Genomic DNA, 22,692 nt, shown 5'->3' on the forward strand with positions numbered 1-22,692 from the left:
GATGAGTCATATGAAATTTAAGCCTTTCGCAATATTCTAATTGTTTTTGATCTAATCTTTGCACGCCTGCACATTTCCAATATTTAAATTCATTTAAATTTATTCAGATGACTTCAACAAACAATATTATCTCCATTATCAATGTCATAGACTACTCTAGCATAAATAAAGTTTTGTTGGTCTTGCTGGTTTTCCTGTGAACACATTGTCTCATATCTTTTTCCTGTCATTGTACAGTCCAGTCAAACAGAGCTGTTTTTACATTATATCTTTTTGATATTTACAGTTTTCAATAGGCAAATTCCAAAGCAAATACAGACATTATTGACACTCTGGTGTTGCTCTAAAGATATATGACCTTCTTTATTTTTTAAAGGGAAACATTTTCTTTATCTTCAACATAAATGTGACAACAGAAATGTGTTTGTTTCTTAAAACAAATGTATTACTTTTTATTAAAGCATGTTTTACTTTTACGCAACAATTAGTCTAAGAGCAGTGCCACAGAATTTTTTCAAAACATTTTTATTCATATAAAGATGTCCTTCTGATAAATGCAACATACACATTTGATAGTATATTTGCTTTGACATTTCTGAAGCAAAGGACTTATTAATACTTGAAAGTTTTAGAAACAGAAATTACTGCTTATTTTCTATACATTTTTTTGTATTTCGCATCGAATTAAGATATTGAGTAAGTTTCGCGGCTATCGTGATCACGTCCCTGGTGAAAAAAACAGCATATGCTGGTAGGTATGTTTTGATGCTGGGATGCTGGTTAGGCATGTTTTGATGCTGGTTTAAGCTGGTCCTTAGCTAGTCATGTTGCTGGTCAACGACCAGCATAAACCAGCAAAGGACCAGCTTAAACCAGCACCCCAGCATCAAAACATACCTACCGGCATGCTTTTTTTTTTTTTTACCGGGGTGGACACAACTACCGCGGTCAACTACGAGAAACCTGCTTGCTGGTCACAAGAAAACCGAGGCTTAGACCACCTTAAGACTCCAAAATACACGTAAGTCAGTTATCAAAAGTTAATGAAATATTGGCTGTGTTTTCGGGCATGCAAAACTTTTGGTGTAATTTTTTGAATGCTGTTGCAGCCATGCTGTTCTGTGGTAACGTTTAACAACTTTCTGGAAGGGGCAACCATTTCTAGAATCACTATGGCTTTGTAGGTTTTTTTTTTTTTTTTCAAACCACCACATATTTAGCTAAAATACTAAAATACTAGTAATACTAGTTAATACAGCTCAGCTATTTGAAATGTACTTAAAATTTGCCATTTTGTCATATTAAAGAAGCATAGCCTGCCCGTGTGTGAGCGGGAGTGGCCGTATTACTATTAATGTTAACCGCAGAGTTGGTTTCGTCATTGTTATTTACTTGGGTGATGAGTAATTTGTAGAAAACAACGACTAAACTAGTCTATCCGTAGTCTAGCAATTGTAACTGGTGTAATGGGACAAATCCCGGTGCACTGCAGCATCAGTGGCCGGTTGAAAGAAACCTTTTTTAATCGGCCGCCTCTCTGGGTGAGTTCACAAACCGTGTCGGAATAGCCGAAACTACAATATTATTGTGTGTACAAAGCTAACATACCATCTCTTTGTATAACTCGTAATTACAACTGTAAACTTGGTGCAAAGTTTTCCGAGAGCCCCTACTGCCCACATTTGTATCAAAGCACAGCTGAAACATCATCCGGAATCACTCAGATGGCGGAGGCATAAACGTAGTGAAGAAGTTATCACGCCCAAGGGCAGATTTTTTCCCACCCTTACTACAGTCAACTATGCTTTTATTGTAGTAAAGTGTAGTAAGTTAACCATGTTTTTGGCAGATTTATTACCATTTGTATAGGACAGTTTTACTACAAACATGGTTAAGATATGGTTCATGTGTTAATGTTTGATACCATAGTTAATTTGTGTTTATCATGGTTTTAACTACAGTAACGTTAACCATGTTTTGTTTATTATTATTATTTGTAGTTACACTGGCTAATTGTCATAGGGTCAGTCAACCACTACCTTACTGTTATTAATTTTAAGTGTAAATCTATGAATCTCATGGCAAAACTGTTGAACACTTGTTTTACAGCATTGACATCTACGCCCAAAAACTTCTAAATAATAAACAAATTATTATAATTATTATAATTATATTATAATAATATTATAAACAAAAGGCAGGAGGTAAGTGCAGTTTACTATGTTTCAGTATAATTATATTCATAAATGTAGAAACACAGGTAACAAAACATGGCATGACTGGCAAGTTTATCTAATAACATTTAGCCACCCACTTTCCGGTTTCTCTGTTTCGTGCAGAGAACCGTTGGCTGACGCTTTGGGAGATCTGAGGGTCACAGTAAGAGCCTCTCCACCGGCTTACCACCCACCGACCTCTTACCCCTCACGCAGCGAACAGCCTGTCCAGCTCCCGAGTGTCTTCACTGGTCCGCCTCGCGGGGCTGCCAGCATTTCATTCGGTGCGCCCCTGGAAGACCAGATGTCAGTCGCAACATCGGGGGATGCAGGGGCGTTTCTAGGATTATAAAACATTCGGGGCTAATGCCAAAACATCAGGGGCTAGCTCACATTATGCTCACATAAGATTTTGTTAGACACAGGTGTTTGAACCTGGATGGGGTCCAAGGGTATTAAACTGGGGGTTAAAGACCTTGTCACACTATGAACAATAGTAAATAGTAATCACTGCAAATAGCAAACATATCAAAGTATTATAACAAAATTATAACTTTACAAAAATATGTTAGACAAATAAAATAATAAATCTGAAGATGTATTTATAACTGTAGCAAATATATAGTTGCATGCCAAAAATAGGGCCCTGTTTTTTTCCCAAATTTTGTGGGTTTTTTTGTTTGTTTGATTGTTTTTTTGTTTTCATTTTTCTGGACTTCTTTTTAATGGTTAAATTTAATTTTGTTAATCAAAATGTAATTAATCATGTGTAATTAATTAAAGGAACTGTATGTAAGAAATTTATTTCAGTTATTTCAGCACGGAACGCCTTCAATGCTTTCTTTCAGATTTCGCTGTATGTCCTGTTTTTATTAATAATTTGAGTGTATTTTACATTTTACATTTACATTCATATTTGTGTGTTTTTCCAAATAAATCAACTGAATTCATTTCAAGTCTGTATTCATCATTCACAGCTGTTGAAACAGCCTTTACATTAGTTTGGGCAAATGAGGACATAAAATAGGTTAAACTACTGCACGTCCGCCATAGAAAATAAATAATTATACAAACGACCAATTATACAAATGCCACGACGTCGCAGTTACTAACTGGCAACGTCACAAAGTTACGTTGTGGTGATGTATAGGGGTCTTTCACTTTTCCGGTTGTCGCCACGACGACACTTTGATCACCAGATTACGTTGCAGCTACGTAACAGTTACGTATTTTTGTTAGCTGGGCTTCTCCTTTAAGATCAAAAATGGACTTATATTTATTTATGGATTAATATTTATGCTAATTCTTTCTTTTTCTCCTTGTCCTTGAAATCCTCCCATTTATGTTTAACGTAATTAAACATTTAAAATGCTCAAAGTAAATATTTATTTAAGCATGTAATGTTATCTCCCATATTTTGAATTCTGTGGAATGTGTACACAAGTCCACAAATTAAACAATTACATCCGGTATCATCCTTGTGACTTTTATATCCTTGACATCAAGTAAAGTATAAAAGCAGGGTTCTTTCTGGAACTTCACAAAATCTTCCTCTGAGTTTCTGAAAGCAACAATCTGAAAACCAAGGTGAGTTTCTAGCACAGAGACCTGCTGAATATCTTTGTCTTTAAACTACATTGAGAATCCACGGTGTGCAATATATGAGTGCAGATCATTAACTTTTGCTGCTTATTCATTTTCAGGTTCATCATGGCAATGCTGAGAAGTCTTCTGCTTCTTTTCACTGTGTTCTCCATGGGGAATGCAGATGGTAAACAAGACATTTATCTATATGAACACTCAATATTCCATTTAAAACTTGTTCTGCCAAACCTTTGGCATTTTATAACTTTATGGAGAGGGATAGTAGGAAAAAATACAGTATTGTATTATTATATTATTTGCATAATAAGAGTGAAAATGTGACTATTACAAGACTAACTTTATACTGCATACAGTTGATAGAGTTGAAAAATGCCCCTTTGGATGGACAAATTTTGGAGTCCGATGCCTCAAGTTCTTCTCTCAGCAGGTTAACTGGATCACAGCACAGGTAAAGTGATTTTTATTATTTTTAAAGTAAAAAAAAAAAAAAAAAAAAAAAAAGTCCCTTTCTCTAAATAAATTTGACAGAAAACTAATACTGAGCAAACAATGAATCAAAGAAGATTTTGTTGGACTAAAAAAAGTAATTTACACTTTTTGCTAAAAAGACTATTTTGTATTGATAATAATGAAATAAAATTGTATCTTTAGAAAAACTGCCAAAGTCTGGACGCAAATCTCGCTTCTGTGCACAATAAACTGGAGAACGATTTTCTGATAAGTCTGTTGCCTTCTTCCACACGCTGTTGGATGGGTGCTCATGATGGTGAACAAGTAAGTTGTGCGGCCTAAAGTGACTTATTACTAAGTTTCTAATAAAGATAGTTGAACTTCTTCAAAGGCAAAATAAATGACCTTCTTTACTGAGTCTGAGTGCAGTAGTGCACTCTTATAATAACTGATTTTGCTCTTTAGGATGGACAGTGGCTGTGGAGTGATGGAACTCCCTATGACTACACCAACTGGTGCTCTGGGGAACCTAACAATTATGGTTCACCTGAGAACTGTGGAGAGATCAATTTTTCCTGTAAGAATGCAGTGTTTTTTTTTTGTTTTGTTTTGTTTTTTTACCTTAAATATTTATCATTATATATTTTCAGGTCAGAGAGTAACATAAAATGGCTCATTTTCTAACACTACTGTAATGATTTAAATAACTCATTTCATATTTCCACTCCACAGCTAACAGTTGCTGGAATGATCAACTATGTTCAACCGGAATGGGCTATCTTTGTGCTAAAGACCTGTGAGATCATATGCAGTCATCCTGCTCCACATTTACTTTGATTGTTCTACATTTACATTTTCCAATCTTATCTTTACAAAATGTTCTGAACTTTAGTTTCTTCTCACTGACACATTCCTCAAATCAATAAAAACATTAAAGCAAAAACCTTGTGTATTGTGGTATTAAATCAAAATCATGTGTAATATTGTTGTGAGAATAGGGTTATTAGAATGGTATTACAGGCATTAAGTGATGTGTTTGTTTGTTTGTTTGTTTTGCTAAGTAGATACAAAAAGACAATTGATATTTTGCAATTCTAATGCAATTCTCAGTCATATATAAAAAAGAAGAAAAGTTTGGTTCATTTCAAAACATATTTAAATAGGTACACCTTATATGTTATTATTATAGAGCAGGGGTGGCGAGCTCTGGTCCTGGAGAGCCGCAGGCCTGAAGAGTTCAGCTCCAACCCTAATAAAAACACACCTGCTTGTAGCTTCCTAGTAATCCTTCAGACCTTGATTAGCTTGTTCAGGTGTGTTTAATTAGGGTAGTGTTTCTCAACGGGGGCGGTACCGACCCCCAGGGGGCATTCGGACAGCATCGGGGGGCGCTGGAAGCAATATTTTTGAAAGGGGGGCGTTGAGCTGTTCGTGGGGGGCGTTTGGTCAAGACGAAGTTACACCAAAGATGTTTATAGCCAAACATGATACCATTTATAGCCAAACATGATTCCCTCACCTATTACCAATTCACCTGCTTGCTGTGCTTCAAAGCAGTTTATTTGGTTATTCTATAACGTTTTCACTTTTATTTTGCCTCTGTCCCAACTTTTTTGGAGTGGGATGCATACTTCAAATAAATAAATAAATAAGTAAATATTTTATAAATAAATATGTTTATATTTACAAAATACATTTAAGTTGGTCAGTGAAAACTTTGGAAATCTTTCCTTTGTACTTTTGTCAGTTAAATAAAAGTTAAATAGAATGAACAAATTACAGATTTTATCATTTTACAAAATGTCCCAACTTTTCTAGAATTAGGGTTGTATTTAGTTTTTTTAAGTAAACTTTGAAATAATCTCACAAAATCTATGAAATATAGTAAAGTAGGGTTTAAATTTCTTCCATTTGCATGTGTAAATGTGGTATTTACTCACCAAAATAACAATGTCCACTATGTCATTTTATTTAGTCTTTTTAAATTTGGGGCAACAAGATATATCCGCATCTCAACAACACACTGAAGCTGTAGCAGTGAAAACCACCAACATGTTTAAAAACTCTGTAAATGAATGTTATTACACTTATTTTAAAATAATTTACTGTAAAAAAGTACTTCACTGTCTTTTTTGATCAATTCAATGCATCCTTGAAATAAAGTAATTTCCTAAAAATCATAATGACCCCATACATTTGAATTACTGTAAATACAATAACAGTCCTCATTATAAACACAAAATAATAATAATCAACTTTAATATTCAGTGAGGACAATTAGACCATGATTTATTTGATAGGGGACGGTGAGGGACCTGGATAATGGGTAGGGGGGCACTGGCCTAAAAAAGGTTGAGAACCACTGGATTAGGGTTAAAGCAGAACTCTGCAGGGCTGCGGCTCTCCATTTACAAACATGTTTTATTACAAACGTTTGATGTCCATAATTGTTATATATCTGTAGGGTCTATTATGTTGTTATTAAGGGAATTTTATTTGTGAGCAAACTATAAAATAACACAGGAAAAGTGAACTGAAACTTTTTCAGGTTTAGGTCAATTATGTTGCTTTATTCTCCATATTGGAATAAAGAGTTTGAAAGATTTATGCTGTTAAATCACTCCTTTGGTGATGAAAGACTAAACAACAGTGTTCATTATGTGAAGAGTATAGCTATTGCCACTGTGGATAAAGCTAATGATCAGTTATTAATTACAAATGAATCAACACTCATGAAATAATTTTTAGTGTAGTAACTTAAAAGTGTTGTCATGTATTGTCACAAATTCTTTTCTAACATGCATTTTCAATAAGCTAAAACAGTGGTGGCGAACGTCGGTCCTGGAGAGCCACAGCCCTGCAGAGTTCTGCTTTAACCCTGATCAAACACACCTGAACAAGCTAATCAAGGTCTAAAGAAGCTACAGTCAGGTGTGTTTTTATTAGGGTTGGAGCTGAACTCTTCAGGCCTGCGGCTCTCCAGGACCAGAGCTCGCCACCCCTGCTCTATAATAATAACATATAAGGTGTACCTATTTAAATATGTTTTGAAATGAACCAAACTTTTCTTCTTTTGTCTATGACTGAGAATTGCATTAGAATTGCAAAATATCAATTGTCTTTTTGTATCTACATAGCAAAACAAACAAACACATCACTTAATGCCTATAATACCATTCTAATAACCCTATTCTCACAACAATATTACACATGATTTTGATTTAACACCACAACTGTCACACGCACCGAGTCACGTGAGGTCACGAGGTCCCGGAAGTAATCTCCGCGGGTATATAAACAGGAAGTAAGGTTCAGTCAGCACCGGACATTGAGTTCATGGTTTGTCTCTTTGTTGGTCGCCTCAACTTCACCAAATCAACTCACGTGAGTACCGCTCTGCGGACGTTTATATACCTTTCTGTGTGTGAATAAGAACGCGGGTTTCCTGGTGGAAATCTCTACTCCTTTGCTGGAGCGTTCTCAGACTAATTGCGTGGCTAACCTGCTCACTCGTGTGTATCCGCGTTTGAGTTCTCTGTCACGCTACACGGGGACCACTTCTCGATCGACCACTTCTTGTCTTGCCTCCGTGACAACAACACACAAAACTTTGGTTTTTCTAAAGATACAATTTTATTTCATTATTATCAATACAAAATAGTCTTTTTAGCAAAAAGTGTAAATTACTTTTTTAGTCCAACAAAATCTTCTTTGATTCATTGTTTGCTCAGTATTAGTTTTCTGCCAAATTTATTTAGATAAAGGGAATTTTTTTTTTTTTTTTTTTTTTTTTTTACTTTAAAAATAACAAAAATCACTTTACCTCTGCTGTGATCCAGTTAACCTGCTGAGAGAAGAACTTGAAGCATTGGACTCCAAAATTTGACCATCCATAGGGGCATTTTTCAACTCTATCAACTGTATCCAGTATAAAGGTTAGTCTTGTAATATTCACATTATTACTCTTATTATGCAAATAATATAATAATACAATACTGTATTTTTTTCCTACTATCCCTCTCCATAAAGCTATAAAATGCCAAAGGTTTGGCAGAACAAGTTTTAAATGGAATATTGGGTGTTCATATAGATAAATGTCTTGTTTACCATCTGCATTCCCCATGGAGAACACAGTGAAAAGAAGCAGAAGACTTCTCAGCATTGCCATGATGAACCTGAAAAAATTAATAAGCAGCAAAAGTTAATGATCTGCACTCATATATTGCACACCGTGGATTCTCGATGTATTTTAAAGACAAAGTTATTCAGCAGGTCTCTGTGCTAGAAACTCACCTTGGTTTTCAGATTGTTGCTTTCAAAAACTCAGAGGAAAATGTTGTGAAGTTCCAGAAAGAACCCTGCTTTTATACTTGACTTGATGTCAAGGATATAAAAGTCACAAGGATGATACCAGATGTAATTGTTTAATATGTGGACTTGTGTACACATTCCACAGAATTCAAAATATGGGAGATAACATTACATGCTTAAATAAATATTTACTTTAAGCATTTTAAATGTTTAATTAAGTTAAATATAAATGGGAATAATTTCTCCCCTGTAAGAGGATTTCAAGGACAAGGAGAAAAAGAAAGAATTAGCATAAATATTAATAAATATTAATATTAAAAAAATGGCCGATCGTTTCGCTAGATAACACACTTCTTCCTCGGCTGGGATCGTTTAGAGCCTTTTGAAGCTGCATTTAAACTACTTTTTTGAAGTTCAAAATCGGGGGGTACAATTGAATTCCATTATATGAAGAAAAATCCTAAAATGCTTTCCTCAAAAACCATAATTTCTTTACGACTGAAGACAGAAAGACATGAACATTTTGGATGACAAGAGGGTAAGTAACTTATTTGTGAATTGTTGTTCTGGAAGTTGGGCAAGCTACTTGGAACATGTAGTGAGATAAGTTAGCAGTTGCTCTACATTAAATGTGTAGAGTACACATTTTTATCTTTATGTACACAATAATAATCTTTTGCATTGTAATCCTATAATTTTTAATATTTGGGATGTTTGTGTGCTGTAAGCAGAGAGTACACACGCTGTGCATCTTTAAATAAATGTAAAAATACTGCACCGTTGACTTTAGACCAGGTTTTAGTTTTGAAAATAGCACCGTGCCAACAATGCGCCTGAACACACCATGTTTTCTGACCAGCACACCCATGGGCAAACAGATGGGAAATGGCAACAATGTGGCACTGGACATGAAAAAGATTATGAAGAAATTATTTCCTCATGAACTTAAGGTCCAGGAACTCTGACGAAAACAGATAACGTGAGACAAAACAATAAAACTATTCTGGAGAACAGATCTCCAAAGAGAGCAAACAACACTCGTTTGATCATTTACGACCCTCTTCCTCCCGCTCCTCTCCCCTCCCTGCATCTCACTCTTCTTCCACCAAAGCAAGAATGTTTTGCATATCTTGTGAATATGTTGGTATCATTCTAAAGGTCTTTGCACGATTGGTAAAATGGTCTCAATTTCACAGCAGTCACTTATATTATGAGGAAGATTGAAAACTTTTGTAAAATTGTGTTTTGCTGCTGAGGGGTGTGTTTTCCCCTTATAGGGTTGGGTGAGAATCTCCAGCCAGGTGTGACCCTGGGTTGTGAGATCTCCTGACAAACCAAAAAGTCTTTATGTTTTTACAACTGATTGGATGATTTGTTTGTTTTAGTCTGGGTATATAAGCGAAGTGACAAAACAATACTTCGGGATTCTGTGCTCAGAAGAACCCCCACACTGTGTGTGAGAGTCTCTGGAGTTTTGCACCCAAGTCTCTCACATGCTGCTGTGTATCTCTCTGTGGTCAGGTGTGCATCTCCCACTCTTAGATTTATCTTTGGGTAATTGATGTTATGTATTTATCTGAACTGGAACTGAAGTTAATTCTGAATTGGATTGTCATTGTTTAATTATGTAATTGGCAAGATACATTTTTACCTGACAAATAAAATGTTATATTGGATTTATTCTGATCTCTTCTGAAATCATTATGACTAGTAGAGCATGTGGAGGCTGATGCTACCGCAAATCCATGACCAGGATAGAGCAAACTGAAGGCTCAGGACTGAATGGAGCAGTAGGCACGTCATCTGAGACCTCCTGATTTCTGTCTATCACTGATGTTAGCAAGTTGTACGGGAGAGGATTAAGCAAACTACACTTTTTGTAAAAAGCAAGCAGTAGGCGGCTGGCAAAAAGGTATTAGGCAGACTGGCGAGTTTGTGATCATATGATCCACAGAGAAAGGCCAACGTGAGACATAAAAGAGGCTTCGGGTCCCTGACGAACGGATAATTGAAAGTACAGGATTTCAAATAATTAATAATGAATACATAATCGATATTAGTGATCAGTGTAAATTAGAGGAAGTGCCTACATTTTAATGATCACATAAAATTGGAGTCAGTTTAAACAAAATTGGAGTTAGATTAAAATTTAAACTAAACTAAATTAAGTGAACTTTGCAGAAGCCCTGTGAAAAGACCGAACATGCATTAAACCTTCAACCAGGCCACTGGACTCCGCGTTTGGGCCCGTGGATGGATCATTACAGCTGAAACTAGCAAAAAAACACTTGCCTGGTGTCGCATCGTTTTCATTTGTCTTCGGTGCACAAATTAAAGTCCTCTTATTATGCCTTTTCAAATATGACCTTTCATGCAGTGTGTCATGTAGCTGTATGTGAATATAAACTATCTACAAAGTTGAGAAACCGACAGTGCACAATAAAAAAAGTTATTGTCTATCAAAAAAAAAAAAAGAGTCAGTTCACAATCGCCTGAACAAGTCATCAGGAATTCGAATCTTTTTCTGTTACAGCCATACGTCACAAAGTAGCACATTTGCATAACGTCCGCCCACGTTCTACGTCGCGTACAACTTGCCCGCCCACTTTACGTCATGTCGAGAAGACGCTGTATCCTAAGTGCAATGCGGGATTCACCAAACGCTTGCTCTTAAAAGATGGATCAGTGCCTAGTTTATTTGGACCGGCTTGCTCCTCTGAACCTCTAACTGTAAGTGTGATTAATAATTGATGGTTGTATTTTCTAGCGATCGGTCAAAATCGTCCTGTATCGCTCATGGGGGTGAGTAAATTATCAGGATATTTTTATTATGAAAGTGGAGTAATCCTTTAAAACTTGTTGCTCTCATGTAACGTTACTCTGTATCATGTAAAATATGTATTTAGTTGTGTGTGTTGTGTTCGCTCCGCGCAGCTCGTAGGTCTCTGGCTAACCGGCTGACAGCTTTATCTGTTTACTCGCTATTGTCTAGAAATGTGTCGATGAATAGTGAATGTTTGTCGTTGTTATTACTTGAAGTTCTGATAAAGAATAGAACAATACGTTGGTGTACAAGCTGCAGTGCTTTATCAATGTAGTATTTTCACGTTTGGCTATAAGCCAATCATATGTCAGAGGCAACATATTGTCTTTTCCTATTGGCTATATCACCTGTCAGTATTGGTAATGCAAATGAGTAAAGAGTTTGGTTGTGTATCTCTTGCTGAAGAGTTAGTTAGAACTCATGTTGCATAGCTGAACAGTGTCTAATAAAACCTTCGTGTTCAAGCTGATTATGCGTGCATCCAGAGCCTTTCATATACACGTTATTATCATAACGTAAACACGACATGGTGTCAGAGTGAACAGAAGATATATAGGAAGATGGGTACGGCTGGAACCCAATGCCCACTATGAACTGGGAAGCAACTAACTTGCCCGAGGCGTGGCGCAAATTTCAACAGCACGCAGAGCTCATGTTCAGCGGATCCCTGAAGAAAAAGGGTGAGGATGAAAAATGTAGTTATCTTCTCCTTTGGGTCGGAGAAAAGTGCCGTGATATTTTTAATACATGGTCGCTGTCTGCAGACGAAGCAAAGATCCTAAAGTCGTATTATGACCGCTTCACAGCATATGTTGAGCCCAAAGCGAATGTGATATTTGCACGTTATAAATTCCATGAAAAGGTGCGGGTAGAGCGCGAGCCCTTCGAGCAGTTTGTGACAGATCTACGTCTACTTGTCAAAGACTGCAACTATGCAAATAGTGATGAGATGATATGAGATTGTATTGTGTTCGGGATACATTTGCCGGAAGTGAGAGAGAAACTTTTGAATGTGGGTTCTGAATTAATGCTTAAAAAAGCGATAGACGTCGCTAGATCTCACGAGTTGGCTCAAGCACAGTTAAAAACCACTGCAAGCAGCATGAGTACCTCACGTGAATATGCAGTGCACGCAATCTCCGGCCACACATCAAAAGGCTCAGTTCCAAAGCAGCGTAATGCCAAATACAAAAAGAAATACGGCGGCGGTTTCCAACCTAGAAGCACTCCTTCAGTGCAACCCAAAGAATGCGGCTATTGTGGAAACAAGCGTCATGTTGATCGCTCTCACTGTCCTGCAAAAGGAAAGGTGTGTAAAATATGTGGTTAATTAAACCATTTTGCAGAAGTATGTCGCGCCAACTGTGAGAAAACTGTCCACGCAATAAGCCAAGAAGGTTCAGACCAGTTTGAGGAGTGTGATGAGCTGTATATTGAAACAGGGCAGACAGAGCTCAGACACAGAACAGGCTTTTGTGAACATTAAAATAGGTCCAAAACAGCAGGAAATCAAGTTCAAGCTGGACACTGGATCCTCAGCTAATGTCATACCCCTGTACGAGTACACCAAATTGGACATGGCACTCTGCAGCCAACATCTCGCCCCCTGTATGGTTATGGTGGTGAATGCCTGGTGGTAAAAGGCAAATGCACAACACAACACAAGTGCACCCCCTGTCTTAGAGCTAAAAGGATGCATAGACTTTGATCTCATTAAGATGATGCTGTCAGTTACAGAAACACAGACAGAAGTGCCAGTCTTGGAGAAGTTTGCAGATGTTTTCAAAGGGCTCGGACTGTTTCCTGGTGAGTGTACACTTAGACCCGCATGCAACCCCAGTAGTTCACTCACCCAGACGTATTCCTCTTGCATTACGCAGCCGTCTTAAAGAGGAGCTTGAGAGCATGGAAAGGCAGGGTGTTATCGTTAAGGTCACAGAGCCAACCGAATGGGTTAACTTCATGGTTGTAGCCGAAAAACTACGCACAGGTCATCTGAGGGTGTGTCTGGACCCAAGGGACCTTAACAAGGCCATTAAGCGGCCTCACTACCCGTTACCCACTCTTGAGGACATAACATCCAAACTCGCTGGTGCCTGATATTTTAGTGTTCTAGATGCAAGATCGGGCTATTGGGCCATTAGGCTCACTGAGGAGTCATCAAGACTAACCACTTTCAACACAGTTTTTGGGCGTTACAGTTTCTTACGCCTCCCCTTCGGATTGATTTCAGCCCAAGATGAGTTCCAGCGAAAAATTGATGAAACATATGAAGGTTTGAATGGGGTCATGGCCATAGTTGACGACATTCTCATTTATGGAAAGACCAAAGCCGAGCATGATGAAAACCTTCATGTTATGCTTGAGTGGTCCAGAGAGAGAGGAGTCAAGCTCTATCCAGAAAAAAGTGTGATCTGTGCTACAGAGGTGAGCTATTTTGGACATCTTCTTACTGCTGACGGGGTGAAGTCGGACCCGGCCAAAGTCGCTGCTGTGCGAGTCATGGAACCACCTAAAGAAAAAGTAGAACTCGAGACAGTGCTAGGTATGATCAGTTACCTCTCCAAATTTGCACCTGGCCTTTCCGATGTCAACGCGCCATTGCGACAGCTCCTTGGCTCTGTGACAAAGCTTTCAAAAAGATGAAAGAGCTACTCACATGTGAACCAGGCCCAGTCTTAGCCTATTTTGAACCTCTCAAAGAGCTCAGATTACAGGTTGATGCCTCCAAGTACGGGCTTGGGGCAGTACTGATGCAGGATGGAAGACCTATCGCATACTCAAAGTCCCTCTCTGAGAGCGAAATCAATTATGCTCAAATTGAAAAATAACTTTTTGCTATACTATTTGGCTGTAAGCGTTTTCATCAATACATCTATGGCCGCCAAGTCGTTGTTGAGAGTGACCACAAGCCCCTTGAGTCGATAATGCGGAAGCCCCTAGCATCAGTTCCCCAAAGGCTTCAGAGGATGATCCTTCAGTTTCAGAAGTATAACTTCACCATTATACATCGACCAGGCAAGGACATCCCTGTTGCAGACACGTTGTCCAGAAAGTCTGACCAGGATACGAGCCTCAGTGAAGGAATGGATATTCAGGTCCACACAGTGTACAGCAGCCTTCCCGTCAGTGACTCAAAATTGGAGGAAATCAGAACTCAAACTGAAAAAGACCCACAGTTCCAGATACTGAAAGGAGTCATACAAAGAGGTTGGCCTGATGAGAAAAGAAAGTGTCCCCTGAGTGTGTCTGAATTCTGGAATCATCGTGATGAGCTTTCATACCTGCACGGAATAATCTTCAAAGGTGAGAAGATTGTTGTTCCCACAAGCCTTCGATCAGACATGCTGTCACGTGTACATGCCAGTCACCTAGGCATCGAGAAGAGCAAGCAGAGGGCCCGTGACATCATGTTCTGGCCTGGGATGGGGAAAGAAATTGAGAACATGATCAGCAAGTGCTCAATCTACCTCACGTATCGCCCCTCCAACACCAAAGAGCCCATGATCAGTCACAAAGTCCCAGACAGGCCATGGCAAGTAGTGGCTACCGATTTGTTCACCTGGAACAACGAGGACTATCTTGTGACAGTTGACTATTACAGCAGGTATTTTGAGCTGGACAAGCTGCATAGTACAACCTCCACTGCTGTGATAAGTAAACTAAAGGCTTCTTTTGCACGCCACAGCATCCCAGAAGCTGTCATCTCAGACAACGGCCCCCAGTACAGCTCTGGTGAGTTTGAAACATTTGCAAGAACATCGGAATTTACGCATACTACCACAAGCCCATACCACCTGCAAAGTAATGGGTTAGCAGAGAAATCTGTGCACACTGTAAAGATGCTGCTGGTAAAGGCCAAGGCTGACAAAAGTGACCCATACCTTAGTCTCTTGGAGTATCGCAACAGCCCTGTTGATGGATTCAAATCACCAGCTCAGCTGTTAATGAGTCGCTGTCTGCGGTCAACCTTACCCAAGACCAATCAGCAGCTCCTGCCAAAGGTTGTCAGCTATAAAAATGTCAGAGCAAAGAGGCTACACAAGTAACAACACCAAAAAAGCTACTACGATAGATTGGCAAGACCCTTGTCTCAGCTCAAGGAAGGACAGGCAGTTCGAGTACAGGTGCAAGGATACTGGAAGCCAGCTGTTATCGTCAGAGCAGCCAACACTGAGAGATCATATCATCTGCGTACTGCTGATGGACAGGAGTATAGATGAAACAGACGTCACCTCTTGGACACAAAAGAACCTCAGACTGACAATTCTGACATACCAGTAAGGCATGAAGGTGCTGAACCTTGTGCAACACTAACCAGCAATGCACCACACAATGACACTGTACACACACCTGACCACACTGATGGACTGCCCATATGCAACACTTACAGAACCAAATATGGATGACAGATAAAGCCCAGAGTCATTCTGGATCTGTGATTGTACAAGGGTGTAGGCGGATCGCTGCCCTTCCAAAAGAAAATTCAATGTTCAGTGCATTCCAATGCATTCCATACACATACATATATATATATATATATATATATACACACACATACATACATATATATATATGTATGTATGTGTATATATATATACATAGTGTGGATGTAGTGGATAGTAAATACATAGTGGATAGTAAAGTGTCCATCCTATGCATACTTCAGAATCGCACTGGATAGGTCATCCGGGTACATTTTGCCTACTCTTTTATAAGTACTGTGAATTCGGACACACTTCTTTTGTCACATACTGTTTTACAGCTGGTATATAGTAGGGAACTATGTGATTTTTTAGATATTGGGAACAATTTGTCCATTTCTGATTATTGGGGGGCTTGAATAAGTGTCATTTTTTACACCTTTTTTTTTTTTTTATTGAAGTAGAACTTTAATACTGTGTCCTTCCTTATAGGAATTTGACAAAGTATCCTACCTGGAGTTGTGTTGTGGGGAGTTTTGGTAGTCGTGTGAGTTGGGGCTGTTATGTCTGCTTCATTGTTGGCAGCAAATATATTCTGCTCTTCAAGCCTCGCTGAGCAACAGCAACACGCATTTTATAATAAGATGTGGTGCAAGGCCTTGGTTAAATATTCTATTTAATTTTTTCGTTCTGGCTTATTTGCTTTCTATGTCAAAAACCTACAGGGATCTTTTTAAAAAATGACCACTGATATTTATGTCATTTTATGTCTGTATCTGCTATGTTATAAAGGTCTTACTAATTTACATTAAAATCTATGAGAATTTCATCTTACTTTTTGACATCTGCTGGATCCCAAGTATATCGGCACCATCTGCAGCAGCTACGGAAGAGGTTATTAATCAGTCTGATCGTTGATGTCAATTATCACTTGTTGCATAAACATGCCATAATTTGTTGAGTGGTGATTTTGATATACTGCTGACCAGCCTGAGAAACTTCAAAATTAACTAAAAATTTTGAAGACTTCAAGATTTAATGCATGCATTTTGTCTCAAATAAACAAAATTACTATATCTAAAATCTAATATGTCATATTACAAAACTAAATTCTAGAATTCAGAATCATTCTTACCAACTGTGGAATGAAGCTTCCTCTGCTGGTGGACAGTGAGAACGACATCTTTGATTATATCCAGTGGAAATACAGCAAACCAAAGGACCACAGCGAGTAAAACAAATAGAGATGAATCATTTAGCTCATATTAGTGTATTTTAAGAGTAAAAGAGACATTTAGAGAGTGATTTTGAGTGTGTTTAATATTTTGGTTTAAATCCAAGAGTGAGGTGAGAGAGAAACAATGTCACAGGCATGTAAATACTGTGAAAACAGATATTAGATATTTTTCAACATACTCAACACTGCTATGCAAGAAACTGAAATCAATGATGATTGTCTGTGGTTATTTAAAATCTATTATGATGTTAATGGGATATTTTTATTTAGATGATAGTGTACCATAATATGACACAAAACATTCTTTTTTCATTTCACAAAAAAGCGACAGTGTACATTAACTTTCATGAATGTAAATGTACCCAAATCAGCCTGAAGTCAGAACCCTCACCAAATGTTATTAGGCCAAAAAACATTTGTGTGAAAATGTGGATTCTGCATTAAAAATTTCACAAATCAGTTGAGGTCCTTTTTTTTGTTTGTTTGTTTTCCAAACGCATGTACATCTAAATAATGGACTGTTCTTATATGTGACCCTGGACCACAAAGCCAGTCAATAGCCAACAATACACTGTATGGGTCAAAATTATTGATTTTTCTTTTATGCCAAAAATCATTAGGATATTACATAAAGATCATGTTCCATGAAGATATTTTATAAATATATCAAAACGTAATTTTTGATTAGTAATATGCATTGCTAAGAAATTCATTTGGGCAACTTTAAAGGTGGTTTTCGCAATATTTAGATTTTTTTGCACCCTCAAGAGTTTTCAAACAGTTTTATCACGCCCAAATATTGTCACATCCTAACAAAAAAAAACACTGCCGACTCCAAGACTGCAAGTGTGGGTATTTGGACAGGGCACAGGTGTACCAGAGAGGGAGAAGCTGTTGCCCTGTAATCTATTGATTAATTCTCATTGTTACAGATTAAAGAAAAGCACTGGATCTCATTTTTAAGTGGTCGTATGGTCCTTGTGTGTGAGTGTGTCCAATCCAGACATGCTACATGATGAATACTACAAAACCCAGGTCTGATAGTAAATGAGACGCATGCCATTTGTTTTGTTTTGTTGGTGTGTTTAGGAACCTTGAAATATTGCAGAAATGATCATCTCTTCAAGCATGTTGCAGGGTATTTTAAAAGAAGGGAGGAATGCTGTCAAGTTAGAGGTGGGAAGATTATAGGAAAGAACAGGTGGAGTCAGTTTTTACATTACAGATTAGTTTAACACAGCTGGAACGTCACATACACCATGTCTGTACAATCACTGTATAAACAAGGTAAGACATGCTTAGTAGTTAAGTATGTTTTGTATAGACCAATTCTGTGTTGTTGTTGTTGTTTTTGTTTTGTTTTGTTTTTTGTGTGTCCGGAGCCTTTCTGGTGGCAGAAAATGTTTCAAGTAGTTTTGAAGTAGCCTAGCAGCCTATGGAAGCCATGGAATAAAAAAACAAAAAACATCAACTTGAGTTTACACTCTTAAAAATAAAGGTGCTTCGCGATGCCATAGAAGAACCTTTTATGTGTAAATGGTTCCATAAAGAACCATTAACATCTGAAGAACCTTTCTGTTTTGCAAAAGGTTCTTTGTGGCGAAAGAAGGTTCTTCAGATTACAAAAAGGTAAGAAAGAGATGGTTCTTCAACCTTCTGGGCCTCTTTGGTCATTTTTGACCGAAAAAAATATATATTTTGAAATTGTAAAAATGGTAGTGAGTTTTAATCATCGGAATGAGATGACACTCGGTGACTTTTGTTGCATTAGCTATGTGAACACACACAAAAAAAAATCATGAACATGATTCGGATATGTTAAAGGGTCACAAAAAAAACAAAAAAGTCACACTTGTCTCCTTCACGGTCAGAAATGACCGACATAGGAAATGAATGGTAAATACAAAAAAAAAAAATACATTTCGAGCTTTCTATTGATTTCTTTGTGAGGCAAGTAGCCGGTGTTTTAACAAATAATGCTACCTGTCAGATTGTGCTACCAGCACTGTGTTTTTCATACTGTAATGTTATGTTTAGGGTTGGGGTAGGTGTACACGTTAATAAAGCCTCACACAATATTAATATCATGCTGGAAGCAAAATCTGATAGGTAGCACAAATTGTCAGAACACCGGTTCATTGCTGTGACGCGCAGAGACAGCAGAAAGTGCATCTCGTTTATTTTCTCTATTTTAAAAAAAGCACAACCTTTGGTATTATCGTGATTGCGATGTCATACAGCGCGATAGGGTAATAATCAAGTTGATATGCCTATATACAGTGCATATTCAAGCAGCAGCTGTGGCGACGCCCGAAACAGCAGCAGTGACCGGGAATGTGGAATTCTCTCTCTTTATTTTTCTTTTTCTTTTTCTTTTTCTTTTTCTTTCTTTGTCTCTTTCTTTCTCTCTCTCTTTCTTTGTCTCTTTCTGTCTTATCTTTTTTTCTTGTTTTTACTTCGTACATGTTCGCACCTGTTTCGTGTGGTTTCTCATTAAAACCCATATAAGTAAATAGTGTAAATTACATCGCTAATGTCGTAGAATAGCATAGTTTAATACAGCGGGGCACATTGTAACCCAGCAAGCAATAGCCGTCATTTCACCGTCTCGGTTAACTATAGACCCGATATAGTCCGGCTATGTGTGACCCCCTTCTAGCCCAAAAACCTTGAATTTGGATACATGTCATTGTTTTGGCAAAATAACTTGTGAGATGTATGATATTCCATCACGTAAGCAAAGTGAACAGCGTTTACAATGTGTTTGATTTCATTTCTTTGACATGTTCCAGGGCTCTCAAGTCTCACGCATTCACCGTGAGACACACGCATTTCAACTAGTTCACTCGCTCTCACGCCACACCTTGTATTTCTCACGCTAAAAAGTAAGGGGTAACTTGTCCCGCCATATAATGTTAATGGACGAGGCGCAGGCTTGCAGGGGGGAGTTCATAGCTGTCTTGACAGTTAAATGCCACCTACCAGCAAATATCAGAAATTAGAATTTTTTTTGTTTTCGGGTAAATTACGTGATCACGTTCCAGTCACGTTCGTCACTCGGCAACATGGACGCGCACACACGGGACGAGGCAAGCGGTGGAATCGTCGATCGCGGGGCTGCTGCACAGTGAAAGCGTTTTGTGCAGATGAGGCGGTGGTCGCGTTGCGGTCACGGAGCGGACGTTGCCATTTGTATTTACTAAAAACTAACACAATAAATGCAGTAGGTAACCCATTCTTCTGTTTTTTGTTTGTTTGTTTGGTTTTGTTTTCCTTTTCTTTTCTTTTCTTTCTTTTTCTTCATTTTACGATTCCTGGACGAAATCACTTGCCTGCATCAAAGATAGTGAGAGCTGATGTTGGGGAATAATATAGCCAAATTTATGCAAAATTAGCTCTCCAACACCTTAAACTAAGTTTGGGCTACTGGAAACTAAGGAAAGGACTAGATAATTGATAAATCTGATAAAACAGACAAATTTATCCAAATTGATTACTTTTCTAAATTTCTGACTAATGTTTTCAACTGTTAATCCTTTTGAAACTTTTAAAGCAGGCAGGGTTAACCTTACAGTAGCACTCAACACTAATTACTGTCAGATTTACAAAATCCTTCATCACTTGAATCAGAGATTAGTAATTTAATTTTAAAGCACAGCCACCACAAAATCAGACTTTACCACCTAGCTTAGATTAGGTTAAATACAGATTTAAAATCAGAAGATATAGTTTAATAGCTATGATACCATTTTTAAAATGAAATCCTTGCATAGCTATGACCGGAAACACTGGCATCTAACAATGCCTTGGAGAAAAAAAAAAAACAGTTAATCTTAAAAAATAACACATATACATAAACCAAAATATGGAAATAAATCAGTTATTGAATAAGCATGTGTCCTATTTTGTGTCCTAAACTTCTGAAACATTTTGTCTCATATTTTAAAGCAGTCAATGCAATTTGGAAAAGAAATTAATCAAATCTGTGTGAAAATATTCAGATGTAATTTAAAGTAATTGTAATTTAACATTGTAATTTACATTGTTTCTCAGCAACTGTAACCGATTAGTTACAATTATTTTGTAATTAAATTGTGTAATTCCATTACATGCAACTAGTTACTAGTTAAGTTTGAGCCCCTTCCACTGTCATCAAGGCATAAATATGTGCAACAAACACTTGCAATACAAAATGCCATTCATATACTGAAATATGTACTTTCTCTCTCTCACACACACACACACAGCTTTACATGCTCAGAGCAAGTTTTGCAATATTGTATGTGTAGGCCTACAGTATCTACATTGAGCACTGCTGTTCATTGGCTCATTTGGGGCCAAATTTCTTTTGATTTTTGAAACATTTGTATTTTTGAAATATACAAGACATTCTCTTTTATTTTTTATGAATTTGACTTTAATCAAACTTACCAGTTGTTATAGTTTCTATTTTGTGCTGGTCAATTATGAACAATAGATCAAATTTAACTTCTAGCAAAAACTGGAGAGAATTGCGTGGGGCCGAGGGGCTCCTCTCCTAACAGATATAATCTCACTCCAAACTTTTTCTAAAACTTGAGAGCCCTGTGTTCTATGCGCAGCCTGTTTGTAGCCGAGATTTAGCTCGTAGTCAGACCGGATATTTGTAGTCCACTCATAGTCCAATCTGATTCATTGTAGTTTTTGGCCAGGCAGCGCATGAGATGGTTGATATACCATCATGTTTGCGGTGTCAATAATATCTACTAAGATGTCAGTGTCATTTAATGACATGATATATATGTAGCCACGTTTTGGATGGGCTACGTGCAAACTGCTTTTAGCCCAACCGGCGAAATCGAGGCAATCAGTGTCTAATTTTAACAGCTTGGCTATAGCCCAGTATCAGACCAGCAATGAGCATGGCCAAAATAGTCTTAACATTTTTATATTTTATTTCATTATTTTATAGCATTATTAAATAATGCATTATTAATTATGCCAAAATAATGCTAATTTAAATGTTTCAAAAGTTTAATTGCATTTAATAATATGATGTCATGCATTCCACAGGCTGTTAAGTGTAACATTGATACACATTATACAACATAATTTGACTTTCTTTCAATTTATAAATAAATATGCAATAACAATTCCCTACCGCTAGATGGCAATTGTCTCCCTACTGAGACGTGACTACTGGCAACGCGAGACTTGAAAGTTAGTAGTAGTGATGGGAAGTTCGGACTCGGTCCTTTGAGTCTCGTTCAGCAAAATGAACGACTCTTTTTTCGAGTCATTTCGTTCCTTTTAGCAAAATATAATTAAAATGTTACGTTTTACCTCCCTAACACATCTACTGCTTACACAAACGTTGATCACACTACAAACAAAACAAAACTATAATGCTATAAGAAACAGAAAAGATTAATTCATTGTTTACCTGGGTCTTTAGTCTATGATTCGCTCACCTCGCCTCTTATCTGACAAGTTTTCGGGTTTGAGTCGTTCGTTCATCACGTGACAGCCCTGTAATGTTAACCTATGCAGCCTGAGCCGGAAAGAGAATTGATTAGTTCATCTTTTGAGTCTTCGGGTTTGAGTCGTTCGTTCATCACGTGACAGCCCCATAAGGTGAACGAACGA

General features: G+C 37.6%; 3 protein-coding genes across 6 annotated transcripts in view; 1 reads left to right on the plus strand and 2 right to left on the minus strand.

The window, feature by feature from the left end:
- LOC127170158 (ladderlectin-like) overlaps window positions 1-8,589 on the minus strand; it is a 177,411-nt gene extending 168,822 nt beyond the window's left edge. The window contains exon 1 of the mRNA XM_051117959.1: window positions 8,565-8,589. The gene's annotated coding sequence lies outside the window, so the exon portion shown is untranslated. The remainder of the gene's footprint in view (window positions 1-8,564) is intronic.
- The window catches only part of LOC127170157 (ladderlectin-like), a 219,981-nt gene that overhangs the window by 180,266 nt on the left and 17,023 nt on the right, over window positions 1-22,692 (minus strand). Inside the window, exons 1-2 of one of the 4 annotated variants that reach the window (XM_051117958.1) lie at window positions 8,565-8,621; window positions 8,379-8,446 (exon numbers count right to left, since the gene is read on the minus strand). The exons of 1 other annotated variant lie outside the window; for it this stretch is intronic. In XM_051117958.1, the coding sequence (XP_050973915.1) occupies window positions 8,379-8,439 (61 nt within the window). In that variant the 5' untranslated portion in view covers window positions 8,440-8,446; window positions 8,565-8,621. Of the gene's footprint in view, window positions 1-8,378; window positions 8,447-8,564; window positions 8,622-22,692 lie in introns of those variants that run through there. 2 more of the 4 variants (XM_051117957.1, XM_051117956.1) reach the window with 2 other exon arrangements.
- Window positions 3,701-5,208, plus strand: LOC127170159 (galactose-specific lectin nattectin-like). The gene is made up of 6 exons (XM_051117960.1): window positions 3,701-3,803; window positions 3,920-3,987; window positions 4,175-4,269; window positions 4,473-4,595; window positions 4,737-4,848; window positions 5,004-5,208. The coding sequence occupies exons 2-6, from the start codon at window positions 3,927-3,929 to the stop codon at window positions 5,069-5,071; spliced, it is 459 nt and encodes a 152-aa protein (XP_050973917.1). The 5' UTR covers window positions 3,701-3,803; window positions 3,920-3,926; the 3' UTR covers window positions 5,072-5,208.

Source organism: Labeo rohita, chromosome 8, assembly GCF_022985175.1.
Source record: "Labeo rohita strain BAU-BD-2019 chromosome 8, IGBB_LRoh.1.0, whole genome shotgun sequence".
NCBI lineage: Eukaryota > Metazoa > Chordata > Actinopteri > Cypriniformes > Cyprinidae > Labeo > Labeo rohita.

Coding starts and splice junctions, on each gene's coding strand:
- LOC127170159 (XM_051117960.1), top strand. CDS start 3,927: ATGGCAATGCTGAGAAGTCTTCTGCTTCTTTTCACTGTGTTCTCCATG. Junction 3,988..4,174: donor CTCCATGGGGAATGCAGATG/GTAAACAAGACA, acceptor TACTGCATACAG/TTGATAGAGTTGAAAAATGC. Junction 4,596..4,736: donor GTGCTCATGATGGTGAACAA/GTAAGTTGTGCG, acceptor TTTGCTCTTTAG/GATGGACAGTGGCTGTGGAG.